This window comes from Podarcis erhardii (genome assembly GCF_964252035.2).
Source record: "Podarcis erhardii genome assembly, chromosome: 5".
NCBI lineage: Eukaryota > Metazoa > Chordata > Lepidosauria > Squamata > Lacertidae > Podarcis > Podarcis erhardii.
The window spans coordinates 81690321-81705580 of NC_138509.1; the positions used below are offsets into that span (position 1 = coordinate 81690321).

General features: G+C 39.7%; 1 protein-coding gene across 1 annotated transcript in view; it reads right to left on the reverse strand.

Moving 5' to 3' along the window:
* Nucleotides 1–3089: 3089 nt before the first annotated feature.
* Nucleotides 3090–15260, reverse strand: part of KPNA4 (karyopherin subunit alpha 4) — a 29790-nt gene continuing 17619 nt past the window's right edge. The window contains exons 9-17 of the mRNA XM_081862549.1: nucleotides 13605–13774; nucleotides 13480–13524; nucleotides 12375–12506; nucleotides 11193–11321; nucleotides 9469–9573; nucleotides 8635–8706; nucleotides 7140–7302; nucleotides 6816–6910; nucleotides 3090–5024 (exon numbers count right to left, since the gene is read on the reverse strand). Of these exons, the coding sequence (XP_081718675.1) occupies nucleotides 4926–5024; nucleotides 6816–6910; nucleotides 7140–7302; nucleotides 8635–8706; nucleotides 9469–9573; nucleotides 11193–11321; nucleotides 12375–12506; nucleotides 13480–13524; nucleotides 13605–13774 (1010 nt within the window). The 3' untranslated portion in view covers nucleotides 3090–4925. The remainder of the gene's footprint in view (nucleotides 5025–6815; nucleotides 6911–7139; nucleotides 7303–8634; nucleotides 8707–9468; nucleotides 9574–11192; nucleotides 11322–12374; nucleotides 12507–13479; nucleotides 13525–13604; nucleotides 13775–15260) is intronic.

The following is a 15260-nucleotide window of genomic DNA, read 5'->3' on the forward strand; positions in this document are numbered from 1 at the left end:
CACCGCCACCGGATTCAGCTGCGTGTCGCCGGCCCGGCTGGAGCCGATGCACTCGTCGTGGGACGTCGGCGGGGCCAAGTCCTTCCACGGCACGTCCGCCACTTCCCTGCCGGCGGCGGCGGCGGCGCCGCTGCACGACGAATTCCTGCCCTCGGTTCCGAAGCGCAGCCACGCGGGCAAAGTGCATTGGCGCGAGTACGTCAACCAGCTGCCGCCCATCTTCCGGGAGGAGCTGAGGCGGCGGCAGCAGCAGCAGCAGCAAGCCGAGCACGGGCACAGCTCAGGGGAGCAGAAGGGCCACGTGGAAGAGGGAGAGCCCGTGTCCAGCGCGCGGGGCGCCATACGCCAGGGGACCGCGAAGAAGGACGAATCGCATGCAGACACTCTGTTTCTAGGGTGAAGCACCCAAGCCCAGTTGATTAGGGAAGCTACAGACCACCACAGCGGGAGAATGAACGCCAGCGGGAAAGGGCGACAAGAAAACAGTTGCAAACTACCTGTCGATTTCCTTGAGAAAGATGGAGCTAGTGCGAATAAAGGAGCACTCAAAGATGACGAGTGATACTAAAGGTTAAAAGAGTGACTGCCTTATTTCTTTCGAAGCTGTCATCCCCCTTCCTCTCACTAAAGGATTATCCTTAGTTTAACCTAGGAAAAAACGGCATAAAACATTTATTTCCGTATAGGAATCAAACTGTAACCCCAGAAATGAATGATAAAATAACATTGCTTTTTATTTGCCGCTTACTGTACACTGAAAGGTCCACCACTTCACCTTGCTACTAGGATGCCTTAATGTTTCAGCACAATCTGTTCTCAAACCTGAAATATATATGTAAGGGGGAAACAAGATTCAGGACCTCCATGTTAGAAACCATCTTCAAAAACAGGGGATAAGGAACCCATGGGCCACTTGATGTTGGAATCCTAGTCTTAAAAAGCACAGGTATCATAACCACTGGTCAAGGACGATAGCTGTAGTCAGACATGTGGAAAACCACACATTCACCCATGCCTTAAAACAAGTGTGGTGGTGGCTGGGGAAAATCTCTAGTGAAAATGACAAAGGACAACTAAATGCAAAATTCCCCAAATAAGCCTGTTTTATAAAATGCTGAAAAAGTTTGGACATTTTAAAATGTTTTTTTTATATATATATTTAGTGCAGTTGCTTCAGCTGAACAAGTCTAGATGTGCAAGGACTTAGCCATTTAAAATGGCAGCCAAACTCTAGATATGCACATGCCAGTTTAACATGCAAATTACATTTTTAGATTAGATTGTGGCTACTGTGCAGAGCAGCTTCATCATGCTGGCCACGTGACCCGGAAGTGTCTCCGGATAGCGCTGGCCCCCGGCCTCTTAAGTGAGATGGGCGCACAACCCTAGAGTCGGACACGACTGGCCCATACAGGCAGGGGTACCTTTACCTTACTATGCATACTTCCACAGAACCATGTGTAAATTCCATGATGAAGCAATATTACTGTATAGTTTAAAACAAAAAAAAATCTAGTTCTTTCCTAAACCCTTAATAAAAATCCTTACCTCTCAAATATTATTATAGCTTGTATGTAAAATTTAGAATAGGAACAATTGACTGGTCTACAAGTTCTTTTAGATAACTACACATTCCAAAGCTTCACTAGTGTAGAGCATTTCCAAGCCATAATAGGAATATACCAAGCTATTCTTGATGTCCTTTTAGGCCAAGTTGTTGTTTTCAACCTCTGTATTTCTTGCAAAGCATTATCCATGGTTGCTTATGTGCTCAAGCCTTCAACCAATATTCCCAATTGAAGTTTGTTGCTATCTTTTACTTTCTTCACAACATTTGCTCCTGGCTATTTTAGCCTCCTTGCATACTTTCTACCATAATTGTTCCTTTAATAGAACACCACTAAGATGAACAGGATGCTCCACAATTTGCAGTGGAAACAATTCTCTGCAATTCAGTATCTTAAAATCCAGAACTTGTGACATGTAGCTTCAATGCATTCAGGACGGTACTGCTCATACCCAACTTCAGAACTGTACTGGTTTTTGAAATGGGTATTTTGATGAACAGTGTTATTTGTGCTTATCTGTGTATAACTAGAAACATTTATAAAAGGGTGGCGGTATTTCCACCCGCCCCCCCCAAACCCCTTTTTCTCTGCTTTCAAAAATTGCTAGTGCCTGAAACTAACTTAGCAGAGTTTCCCATCTTTTCTTAAGTTGCCCAGTATCCAAGGAGTTCGTACATGAAGATTAGCAGGACTCATGCACTTCCCCTCTGCTCCTGTCCCAATTCCCCTCCCTCTTTTCCTGACTTAAAAAACCATAGCTCGCCACCCAAAGTGACTGTGATTTACCTAAAACTGAAAAAAGGAGAGGGAATTGCCATGCACAGGCACATGTGTTGGTATTATGTTTGAACAATACCAATAAATTATTTCTGGAACCTGCCTACTATGCATTAAACACAAGCAGCAGCAGCAACGTATACAATTTCACACCTGGTCATTCCACAAAGAATAGTTTTAAGAAAAACTGAAGCTTAGAGAATTACTATTTGTTATCAAATGAGAATTACTATTTGTTATCTTCTGGTAGAAATAACACTTTGAAACCCAAACAATTTCAGTAGTTTCTTATTAATAGGAAAACAATTCTGCTAAAGTAGATTACAGTATATTGAATTCTGTGGGAAGGGATAGTTGTGAAAGTTCTGGGACAACGGCTATGTATGTGACTGCATTTTTACAATTGATTCAGTAATAAAGGAGTAGAAAGGAGGGTATTTCATTGCAGATGTTTTTCCCTTGTTTTAAATAATTTGTGGAAAGCATGGTCTCAGGCCTAAAGAGGAAAAGAACATATTGAAACTATGCTGCTGAGTGAATGGGACAGAGGATCTACATTCAAATGTAGTCAATTTGTGTGTGGCAACCTACAATTGATGAAGGCTAAGAGGCATGATTTCAGAAAGGGTGAAGGGGATTATCAAATAAAAGCATTATAATTTTGTTCTACTTGCTTAATCAAATAATGGCACACAAAAGCAGGTTCTGTAAATATTTGTATAGACAAAAATGCATACACCAATGTAACATTGTTGTAAGTTTTAATGTTTATTTTCCCCAAGACAGCCTAGCCTGCATTCTACTTGGATAAATTTCACAAGCTAGTTTTCTGCTGCATCTAGTTTTAAACTTTTAACCATGTTTCTGATGACAAGGAATGCTGCAAAAATACTCTAGTCCAACAAAGAGTTATGATCACAAAATAATCTTTATCCATTCTACTGCGTTTCAGAATTACCAGCTGATTTAAAAAAAAACAACCACAAGGTAGATATAGATGCTAATGGTGGCTAACCTGGTATGTTTTCTTATAGCAAACTGTTGTTCATGCAACACTTGTGCTCAAAGGGGAAGGCACAGCATTTCCTACAATGAGCCACCTTATAAAGAGTTCTCCTTTTGTACATATTTGCAATGTCACTTTTAATTTAGTGTGCAGAACCTCAAAACTGAGGTATTATTCCAATTATAAAAACCACTTGCATTTGGTATGCAAGTTAAGAATACAAAGTTCTCTCTAAAGTGGCTCAAAATAGATTGTTCATGGCTGCCTACATCTAAAGATAAAAAGTCTAGAACAATTGGACAGATTAGGTGGTATTATTAACGGTGTTCAAACCATGACTTGATTTGTACATCTATTCACATCTCCAATCTTTTCAGCAGTACATATGCACCAAATTTTATTTTGAGGTTTCCATATCATTTTCATAGAAAACAAAGTTTGAAAACAAATAACATTGAAACACAGCACGGTATCCTACCACAACAGAAACAGCTGGTTACAGGACTCAATAAAATCTAAAAATGAGCTATGCTGTAAATTACCACATGCAAAAATAGCTTTATGTCGTCTCTGAAAATGAAAAGGATGGTGTTAAACTTATTTTTTTATTGTTTTCTAGTATTATATGGCAATTTGTGTACTGCAACACAATAGTTGGAAGAGGGAAACGTTTGTATGAGTTTCATGCAAAAAATCTACACAAATTAGTTTTGATGATATGGAAAGCTTTTTTTTTGTAAACAATGAACAGTCATCTGGTGCAAATGCACAGGGAAGCCTTCCTCAAAGTTTTCTGACTTTACAAGCAACTAGTAATAAGCCATACAGGAAAGAAAATAACTAAAATAAAAGGGGTGGGGAATAAAACAAAACACAGGCTGCAGGAGTAAAACCATAGTCTGCTGCTAAACCGGTCTCTGTTTTTGTGTCCAGTGTTAACACTTATACACTCCTTTTGATGATTGACTAGGGTTATTATCAGCCCCCTGAAGGCAAATCAAGCTTGCATGCGTTCACATACAGCATCACAACCATACTCTCGTACACACCCCACTCCAAGACTAGGAGTCTGCTTCATGAGCAAAGAGCCCCAGATTTGAAACACACACGTGGCCCCACAGCACTGAGTCCAGACATTCACTCAATGTTGTCCATTCACACGGTGCTTCATTAGCAAGACCTGGGCTCATTCTCCTTGGACTTATATGGGCATCCTATTCTCCTTTATGCTTACATGGCTTGATGATGGAATAGTACTGCATTTTCCCCCCACAATTGCGCTAATTAAGTCAATGTTCCTCCTCAGGCACTGAAGATCTTTGACCTGTAGCCCTTTTCCTTTGAACAACCTATATAAGCATTCAGTGTGAAGTTTTTCATTACATTTTGCCACTCACTCTCACTCGCACCCACTCGCCATCTTGACTTCATTCGGGCTTTTCTGTGATTCCAAATGAAATCTTCACCATTTTCTTCCCCGATTTAATGCAGCAGCGGATCCCATGAGCCAAGCTTGATGGATCAAACCTTATTTTATTCAGTGCTGCATTGTACCTAACTTCCAAAATACCACTCTAGAACTGGAACCCTTCTGCAGGTACATTGGCAGATGAATTGAAACCAAATGTTCCACCTTGTATTGCCTCTGGAACAAGGCTTGGATCTTCATCTATCTGTAAATGAACCACAAAGACCAGAAATAAGAATCTTCCAGGCTTCCAGTCCCACCTGCCTCAATGGAGGCAGCCCCGACAATAGCAGGTGATCATTGGCAAATGAAAACAAGAATGACAGAGGGCAAATCATCATTGCAAATTCACCCCAGGGATGGGGGGAACGGGCTTCACTTGCAGTTCGTCTCGGTACTTGGCTCTTGCTCTGGCATGGAATGCGCTGAGTGCAAAAGCACTTTGCCTGGCGAAAACCCTCCTATGCTGCCATTAAGAAGAGGAGGTTCTCCATTGAATTGGATCCTTAATTGGCTTTAAAGTACTCGCATGTGATGGAAAAAGGTTGCAACAACATACTGTGGAATATACCAGCTACATGGGTCAAAGGTTTGAATTGAGATAAGATTTTCTTCGGCGTGAGAGCTGGTTGGGGAGAGGGAACCCCACAGTTTGTTTATTCTAAGCTTTTATATATTTATGATTCAGCAACCCTCTCGAGAATATAAGATAAAAAGATATTTACAAGTGAGGAAGGGACGTTGGAGTAATAGTGATATTAACAAGCAAAAATGGAAACAGATTGATCTGAAATGAACGGAGGGGGCGGGGAAGCTCAAGTATGACTATGTTGGAATTATTAAGACCCGGGGGTCAGCAAATTTTTTCAGCAGGGGGATGGTGCACTGTCCCTCAGACCTTGTGGAGGGCCGAACTATTTTTTTTGGGGGGGGGGGAATGAAGGAATTCCTATGCCCCACAAATAACCCAGAGATGAATTTTAAATAAAAGGGCACATTCTACTCATGTAAAAACACGCTGATTCCCAGACCATCCGCAGGTCGGATTTAAAGGCGATTGGGCTGGATCTGGCCCCCCGGCCTTAGTTTGTCTACCCATGATTAAGACAGATTAATTCCCCTCAACTCTGTTTAAAAACAACAGACAAGGAAAAAGACTGAGATTTTTGGGTGCTACTGATGGAATGTAATCTAAGATAAAGTTTAAATGGGCCATAAATCTCTTGCTGGAAGGAAAAGAATTTGGGGGTTGTGATAAGAACACTGCAGCGATTCTGGGAGTTGGAAAGGAGTATTAAATCTTCAGCACGTTCGAAAATTGCCCACTTTTTCCTAGGCTGAGGGGAAAATGGCGAAGATCTGCAAAATGTTTTACTAGTGAGACAGAATGGTTTCCAGCAGACTGTCGCCAGTTCTGAGACATTGAAGCAAGGGACGGAGAGGTAAGACCTCTGAGAAACTTTGAGATTCAGTTCCGCCCCAAGCCACAATGGGAAAAAACAACAGCTGGGAAGTGAAAGAGACAACACCATATACGGACAGAAGGAATCTCCATGGACATAACAGTTTTCACATGCAGGGCAGAATAAAGATAAAGTTTGAGTTCCTTACTTGAAGCTTTATATATTTATATATTGTAACATCACGAATGGAAATCATTAATTATGTATCTGTTGACTGAGGGATTATTATTATAACTGAAATGTAACTGACATTGATTAAGATTATGGAATGCAGTGATATAAGATCGGAAATGCACCCAAACCACCATGCGGGGAGCCACTTTAACTAAAATGTATTAATTGGAAGTTGATTGACATTTTCATAATTGTATAATTTGGGAATTAATTGTTATTGTTCTAATTTGGCTATTACTGGGGGTATATTGGAAAACTAATAAAAAAATAATAATTCCAATCCAACCAAAGTCCACTACCAGATTTTTAACATTCAGTACTTTACTTCAAAATACTCAGTTTCAGAATTATGTACTTACATCATCTGAAGAGAAGAACTGATCAATGATCTCATAAGCCAGTTTGTAGATGTCTTCATTTTCATGATTTTGTAGTTGTTCAATTTTCTCCAGCCCTGTAAAGTTTAACACAAAAAAGTTGAAGGAACCCCAGACTAGATGTAAAAATGAAAACAAATGTTTTTTCAAAACACACTGGTAACCAGTATGTCCACAAATCATATTTCTCCATAGAAACTATGAAAATATTTCAAGATCTGTGACAAAGAAACAAAAACAAAAAACTGAAGGATCACTTTATCAAATCTAAGACCTTGGTATACAAAGGCAAATTTTTAATCGTACCTCCACATTCTTCAATAAGGTTGGCTATGGTTTCTGCCTCCTCTTCAGCCATTTTTAATATATTACTTAGCCCATCCAGCACTACTTGTACAACCTGAGCATCTTTTACTGTTAACAAGTTGCAAAAGGGAGGAATTACATTTTGTTGAATTAGGTACGCCACCTAAAAAAAGGAATAGAAACAGACATTAAGCCAATTAGGATCAATACAACTTACATAAACTGCTTGGAGGTTTATATGATTAAACCATAAACAAATTAAGAAATAATAATAAATATACTAAGTTAAGAGTATGGAGAAAAAGGAGAGTTAATTAAAACATTTTCAAAACTACAGAAATTCAAGTAAAAGGATTCTCACTATACTCAAAAAGCATTATGTCATCTAATAACTCATAATTGGTTTTGACTTTAAAACCAAACAGATATATTTTTGTGAACTCATATTAAATATGTATTTGATGAATTTGGACATAATAAATTATTGTAAATTGGTGGATTCTAGCTCCAGATATCGAGGGGGCTTGGCTTTTAGAATAGAGCATCATGCAAGACTCACCTGTGAGGCTACTGATTTACGTTTTTAAATCTGCAAGGAACACCAAGCGATAGCAAAATAAACCAAACCAAACCTTGGATCCAAAGGTGCATTACAGAAGCAAAACTCGACTTCGCTTCATTTTTGCTGCACTCTCCCCTATTACTCCAGATTTCACATCACCACATCCCATACTATTCTGGAAGGTCTCTGTCCCTCAAAAACATATTTCAGAGGGGTGCAAGGGACTTTAGTGAGAAGGGCAGGCAAACCCTATTGCAGGAGCATCTACTGTGAAACAAGCTTCTCTTGAGAATAGAAATGCTCATAAAATATTGATTTCTTCCTCTCCCCACCCTCCACCAGTTGAGAAAGAACAGCATTGCTAGGCCTACATTCAAGGCTTACAATGCAGCTCTCCCGTCTGGGGCATTTTATATGCATGTGCGCACTCAAGAGAAATCCAAAGGATAGGACCCATATCAATGGCTTCAGGTTACAAGAAAGGAGATTCCAACTTAACATCAGGAATAACTTTCTGGTGGTAAGAGCTGTTCAACAGCGGAATGGACTATTTTGGAAGGTGGTGGACTCTATCACTGGAGGTTTTTAAGTAGAGGTTGCAAACAGAAAAGTTCTACACTGGTCTGTGTGAAATTGATCAGAATTGGTTCTAAGTGGACGAACTGATATGTTAAAGGCAAGTATCAAATAATGAGCACAATGGTGGTTCTTGCAAGAGGACCCATCTGTGGCTTTGATCTAGTATAATCCAGTGAAAGTTATACACTTTCAAGTCCCATTGATGTCAAGGGAAGAATTAAGTGTTTGCTTAAAAACTCTCCCACTGAAATAAGTAACACTTCCTAATGGTATCATTTGGTTGAATTGTGCTTCCTGTTTTGTACGTTCCTTTACTGTTTTAAAACAGTCAGTCAGCCAAACTAGGTTACTTACTTGATCTTTTCTTCCACTGATTGTCAGGTTGCTTATAGCCCAGGCAGCTTCTTTCTGTGTACCAAAGTCACCCTAAAGAGAAGACAGTTGGAGGAATATCTTTATTGTCTACACAGGGGGTACACTCAGGCAAGTAACATGAGCTGATTCAGGCACCAGTCTTGTGACCACAGAAGAAAAACAGTGGATGAGCAGAGCCTCCATATCCCAAAGCTAAGACAACTGGCTTTAGGACGCCAGCATCTGAGGTGTAAGTCAGCCACAGCAGGAAGAGCTGGGACCCTTCAGATGTTTTTGGACTGCAGCTTCCAAAATCCCTGATGGTTGGCCATGCTGGCTGTTGCTGATGAAGTTGGGTGTACGCACCAAGGACTGAAGAGATGCTACAATACCTGACCTTTCATCTGAAACAAGGACCTAGGCACAGCTTACCTGCTGCCTATCAAATGGGAGTACAGGGAGAAGAGGAAAGTACTGAAGAAAATCTCTATGACTGGAAAAAGCCCAGCAGAGGAAAAAGTGATGGATGGGTGGAGATCTTCAGGTGAGGATTGGTGGGCATAGGAAGAAAAGTTGAGCACCTCCTATCCAACCTGGAGGCCTCTGCTGCTTTAATTACTTTGAATTACTCAGACTGTGGGTCTCTTGGGGGCAGGCACCTGTCTAGCTGGAAAAACCAGCTTACTGCGAAGAGTGGCCTAGAACCCTCCATCAAGCATACATACCCAACCAGCATAGGTACCCAACCAGCACATTTTACGTTCCACGGCTGTTTCAGTACAACACACACATAGAACAATACAAAAGCTTAGCAAAAGATTGGTTTTGTCTAACCTTATCTAAAAGGTGTATTATCATTGGCACAAGGTTAGCATCTATTACTGCCTGGACTTGCTGCTGATTTCCTGCAGTGATGTTAGATAGGAACCAAACAGCTTCCTGCAACAACAACAAAACCATGATTTTAAAAATATCGACAAGAAATACTTTGAATAACGAAAGTATTCATCCATCTCTGTAGAGCTAGACTTCTTTTAAAGGCGCAATACTGAGAACTATTTAAATTTGATTAACCACACCCAGGCAGCGGAATTCTGCATCAGCTACAGCTACTGGACTGTCTTCAAAAGCAGCATGATGCAGCCTGCATTGGAATAGTTTATACAGAAGTTTATTAGAGCACGGATAATGGAGGACAAGTTGTTTCACTCCAGGAATAGCTGTAGCTAGAAAACTAGTTGGAGTGGGGCATAGTGGCTTCTTGGCACTGAAGCTACGTGGTCCAACAGTGACAGCTTGGAATTGAAGAGCCCTCTCAAACTATGAACCTGCTCCTTCAGAGGGAGTGTCTCTTACTGGGATTCAGTTTCAAGTAACAATACCCAAGGATGGCATGCATTTTTAAAAATTGGCTTTAACACTACTGCAGTTTAGAAGATCAGTATTAGATGGAACACTTTGTAGTATAACAGGTGCCAGCTGTAGCACTATGTTTATCTATATGTTGACAATTTTATCTATACTTGTTTAAGGGTTTGGTGGATTTTACCTGTATTTTATTCAGAATTTTATTATGTACTTTATATATTAGAGACTTCTGTGGTTAAGTGGTCTATAAAACTTACTATTTTTTTTTTAAAAAACTACCTATAGAAGCATAAATGAAGTCGCTACTAGTGCAAATATTTTTTGATAAATGTAGAACCCAAAGAATGTGTAATTTTTGTTTCCCATTTAAATCTTGCTTATTCTTGAGTATGGGAAAAATGATGATTTCCTAATCTAAATCATATGTTTTAGGTGTCATTAAACTGAACTCTTGGATCAGATCACATTCCTTTTGCCTAACAAAAGGAACCTGTTAGAGGTTTAAAATGTCTAGATGCAAACTGCGAGCTTATTTTGGGCTCTAATCACTGGCAATGTTGCAGTAAACCCAGATGATTTAGCAACAAGGCCTCAGATGCACTGCGAAATCAACAGCTTCTTTATCAGTGCCCACAGTTTACATCACTATATAACTTTTACACAACCAACCCCTTTTACTTCAGACTAAAATTTGCCCCCCTTCCCTAATGTACACACCCCTTACTATTCCCTATTCCCTATCCCCTATTACCTCCATTTCATCATTTCCAAGAGTCAGTTTATAATTCAGGTGTAGGCAAAAGACAGGCTGGAGAACCACTGACCAATTTTTGATGAGCCACCTTATATTTAAAGGCCACCAATTGCTAGGATATTATTTGTAATATTTATTTTAGGTCCTGCTCTTCATTATAACTGATCTTAGGCCAGGGTACAATAAAAATCCCGTTAAAAAAATAACCATAACCAAGAACAATGCTGGACTAGAAAGGGTTATATCTGATGCACCACAAACAAACAAATAAATATGATCCTTGCAAAGGAATTGCTACATTACAATTTCTACAAAAGTCAGAACAACCTTTCAAGTAAAGAGATTGACGATTATCCTGTACTTTTGTTTGATAGATATGTCACACAGTCCCCTGGTATCAATTTTCATGCATTCAGCGACATGCCCATTTTCATACCTTATTAATTTTTTCTTTGGGGTGAGTCAATAGGGCAGGGAAGTGTGAAAGAGCTTCACAATTCAGAACTACCTGGGTCTGTTCATCAGTACCAGTAACAATATTTCCTACAGCTCTGAGTGCAGCAGTCTGAAAGAAAACATTTCCAAAGTTAAAACCTGATGGCTTGAGCAGCCGTTTTAAAATCAAGCATTATAGTATTAAGACTACATGATTTGACTGAGGTTGAAATCCTATTCATTTACTTCTGAGTAAGTATGTACAGGATTGCACAACACAGCTTTAATAGATCAACTGTACCACTTAAATCAGGCAGAAGACATGGTTCTCCCCCAACCCCCAGCAAAAATAAAAACTTGTAACTTTACAAATCTGACAATGAAAGATTTGAGAAATTAGGATTTCTGAAACAGCTACTGTGTTGAGCAGCAGATTCATCTTTTTCATGAGCCAAATTTGATGGTGAAAATGGTAATGGGTTGAGCTGGTATTACACAAATAAACCTTAGGGTCACACACTTAGTAACTTCCTGGCTTTCAGCAAATCAGTTGGCCATTGCATCTGAATTGAGAAACAATGGTTTGTCCAAAGCCTGATTTGTTTTGTCAGATTGAATGACAAGCAATGGCTTGCTAAAAGGCAGGTTACAAATCACAGTGCAAAAAAGAACTTAGTGCCGCCTCTCCATATACTTCATTATATCTGAACCAATCTACAGTACAACGACTTGCAGTTTGTATCCAGAGCTGGAAAATTGAAGTGGAAGGACCTAGCACCCATTTTAAACCATTTTGACTCTAATTTGTTAGCATATCCCATATTCCTAAGTCTGATAAAATGAAATATTAAAGAACACCTCTCTTTTACAATGAGCATTAAACCTGCTAGTTAATAAAAGCTTGCACTCAACAGAAACAAAAGCTACTGTCCTTTTATTTTTTGAATCTATTTTGTCCTATGGGGACAGCAGCTTTTAAAACGTTTATTCAAGGCAAAAACACGATTCCACATTCCACAAAATATGAGAAACATTCAAGTCAGATTTTTTTTTTATATTTCTGAGCTTGACAAACACAGTGACTGAACACAGTAAGAATACAATGTGCTTCATACTGTAAATTTCTAATGCAATGCTGTCAGCAAAAATGCTTCAAATAAAGGAGAAATGGTACAAGACTCACTTGCACTTTAACTTCCTGATGGCTGAGAAGAGGAACCAAATGAGGAACTATCCCCGAGTCTATCACCATCTGAATCTGTTCATTGCCTGAATCTGTTAAGTAGGAGAGGGCCCAGACTGTATCTACCAATATCTGTTCAAAAATCAACAAAGACACATTAGAGTAATACAAAGGAAGTTCTGCAAGACACAATGAGTCATATATAAACAGAAGCATCTCCCATTGAAAACAGTGATGTTCTCAGCCTACTTAGTATTTTAAGTTTCTGCAACATACCACAAAATAAATCACAGAGGGTATCTGACAAAATCCGTTGGAAATTTTTGTTTCATACTTGCTTTCAAAAACATTTCCTGCTGAATCTTAAAAAACGTTATGCTGCCAACTCCTCAGCTATGACACTTGTCTAATTTCCACCAGCAAGCATATACACTATATCAAAAGGCCTCTGGCCTCTCCTATGTATTGGCAGAGTGGCTTCTGATTTTGTTGCAGGTTAAGTCCCAACCCAGCTAAGAACAGAACGTACAGAGAAGCAGGTTCTGCAGGTTTATTCCTGAACTGAATGGGTGTTGCATACAGAGAACGGCTGTCCAACAGATAAGTGCCTCAAACGCTAAGCCCTTCCAAAAAGGATAGAATTGTCCCACTCAGCTGATCCAGAATGACAGATCTGGTAGGTATTCTTATTTTAAGGGAATAATCCCGTCCACCACCAACTTAGTGCTTGCCTATGGATATATGTTAAATAGAGAACCAGTGGGAAGTCTGTGCAAGTCTCACCAACCCCTGTGGGAGATGAAATTTGTGCCAGTTCACATACCGGTAACTGTTCTGCTGTTACCGGGACCATAGCCCCCATGTAAACTGCAGGTTGTCTGTATTTGTAAACTGTCCCTCAGTTTTGTGGGAGCACTGACTTCTGAAATATGTTTTACTCCTTTGAGAGACTTTTGCTTCGTTAATAAGACTGACAAGTATCCACCAATATAGCCAAAGAGGCACAAATTGCTTTCAGGGGTAACCTGGCAAGGCTGTGATTTGTTTTTTCAATACGTGCTTAAAATTAATCAGTAAACAGGCCGTGCAATATTGAGATACTCACATTTACATCTGTGTGATGAATTAAAACACAGAGTGCTGGGAGGATCTAGGAGAAAGAGAAAAAGGTATTCAAAATTCTGCAGGAAAGCTCACAGTGATAAAATTTCAACAAAGAAGTAGTTTTACCTCCTGGATCGTTTCCATTGGTGGAGGCGGGTCTTTGTGGCGACACAAGTTGACCATTACCCAAGTAACATTTCTTAAGAAAGTTATGGGAATAGATGGGCTGATGAATGACAGCAGAGGCTTCACCACTCCAAGACTAATGACATAATCTCTACACTGGGGTCCATCACCTGTATAAACATGGAGGAGCTTGTGGGTAGAAGAAATATCAACACTGGTCTATCAAAATTGCTTTTCCCCATTAGGATAGCTCTCTCTGTATGTGAACAGTTTGAAATAAGCAACTTCCAGGTATAGACTCAGTTTGTTAGAATGGTTGATTTGTAGAATTAAGAGTTGGAAAGGGTGTTTGCAAGTCATCTAAGTCCAGCCTCCTCCTTGATGCAGAAAATCTACAAAGGATGGCTCTGGACAGAGAGATGCCACTCCCAAAAACTGAATCCATTTTTAAACTGCTGTTGAAATTCTTTTCTAAGGTTCAGCCAAAATCTACCTTCTATAACCTGCCCCTTTTGGGAAAGCAGAAAACAAGCCCTTGCCTTTTTCTGTAACAGCCCTTCAGGCATTTGAATAGTGTTGTTGGGGCAGCATTTGAAATAGTGAGAAATGAGAATGCTTCTACATTTCAGTATTTTTAGCCAATGTGTAAAGTCAGAGTTATGATTGACAAGTGCTATGGAGAAATTTAGAGTAATACACATTTTAGAGAAGACCCCTAAATAACCCAGGAAGTCCTTTCTCCAAAAAATTGTAGAAGAAACTGAATGTTCATTTTCAAACTTTCTTCTTCTTCTTACCTAGTAGAAGCAGAACAGTTGCTGCTGAGAGAAAATAACTAAGAAAACCAGTACTTTAGTGTAGCTGTAAATCTGATTTTTTTTTGGCGCCGGGGGGGGGGGGGGAGAGAGATTCCACACTCCACCCCTAAGCATGAACATTATAAATCCGTTTTTGTTACAAAAAAGAGAAAAGGGTGCTTATCAATGTTCTGTTAACATGGTTGTAGCTATTATGAGACAGAAATAACTACAACAAATGCTCTTAGAATACACTGCCTGCTTTTTAACAATTTAATCTTGAATTTTTCCAAGTATGGGCATCTTGGCTGCCATAAATCTTATGCCTCATCTGAACTCTCCCCTCCACATACTCCAAATACCATGCTAGGTTGTCCACTGAAATGTAGTATTTCCAATCTATGAAAAGCCAACAGTAAATTCAGGAAACTTGAATACTTTGCATGGTTTGGGGAGGTGGGGGGGGGGAACAGGACTATTTTTTGTCACTAACAGCTATGTTGTAAGTAGACATTCAAGAGGTTAAGCCTTTTGAAATATGGAAATGCAATTGTGGAAAATGTTTCACCAGTGAGGCCCCTGATTTATTTGTGAGTTCTCCAAAATAGAATACAAATTGGTGTATGACATAAAAGGTATGCAAATATATGCCCTCTTTTGCTGCGGAGGGCCCAATCCATATATAATGCACTAGGTCTAGAAAATCATGTTGACACCTATGCACAGGATACACTATGACTAGATATATTAAGCTGGCATAATAGCTTCTTTAACCTGTCCTGCCCATTTTTGGACATGCATAAAGTCAAGTATGAAGTCATAGCCTTCTTGGCTGAGTGTCCTAGAAGACCTGCCCCCT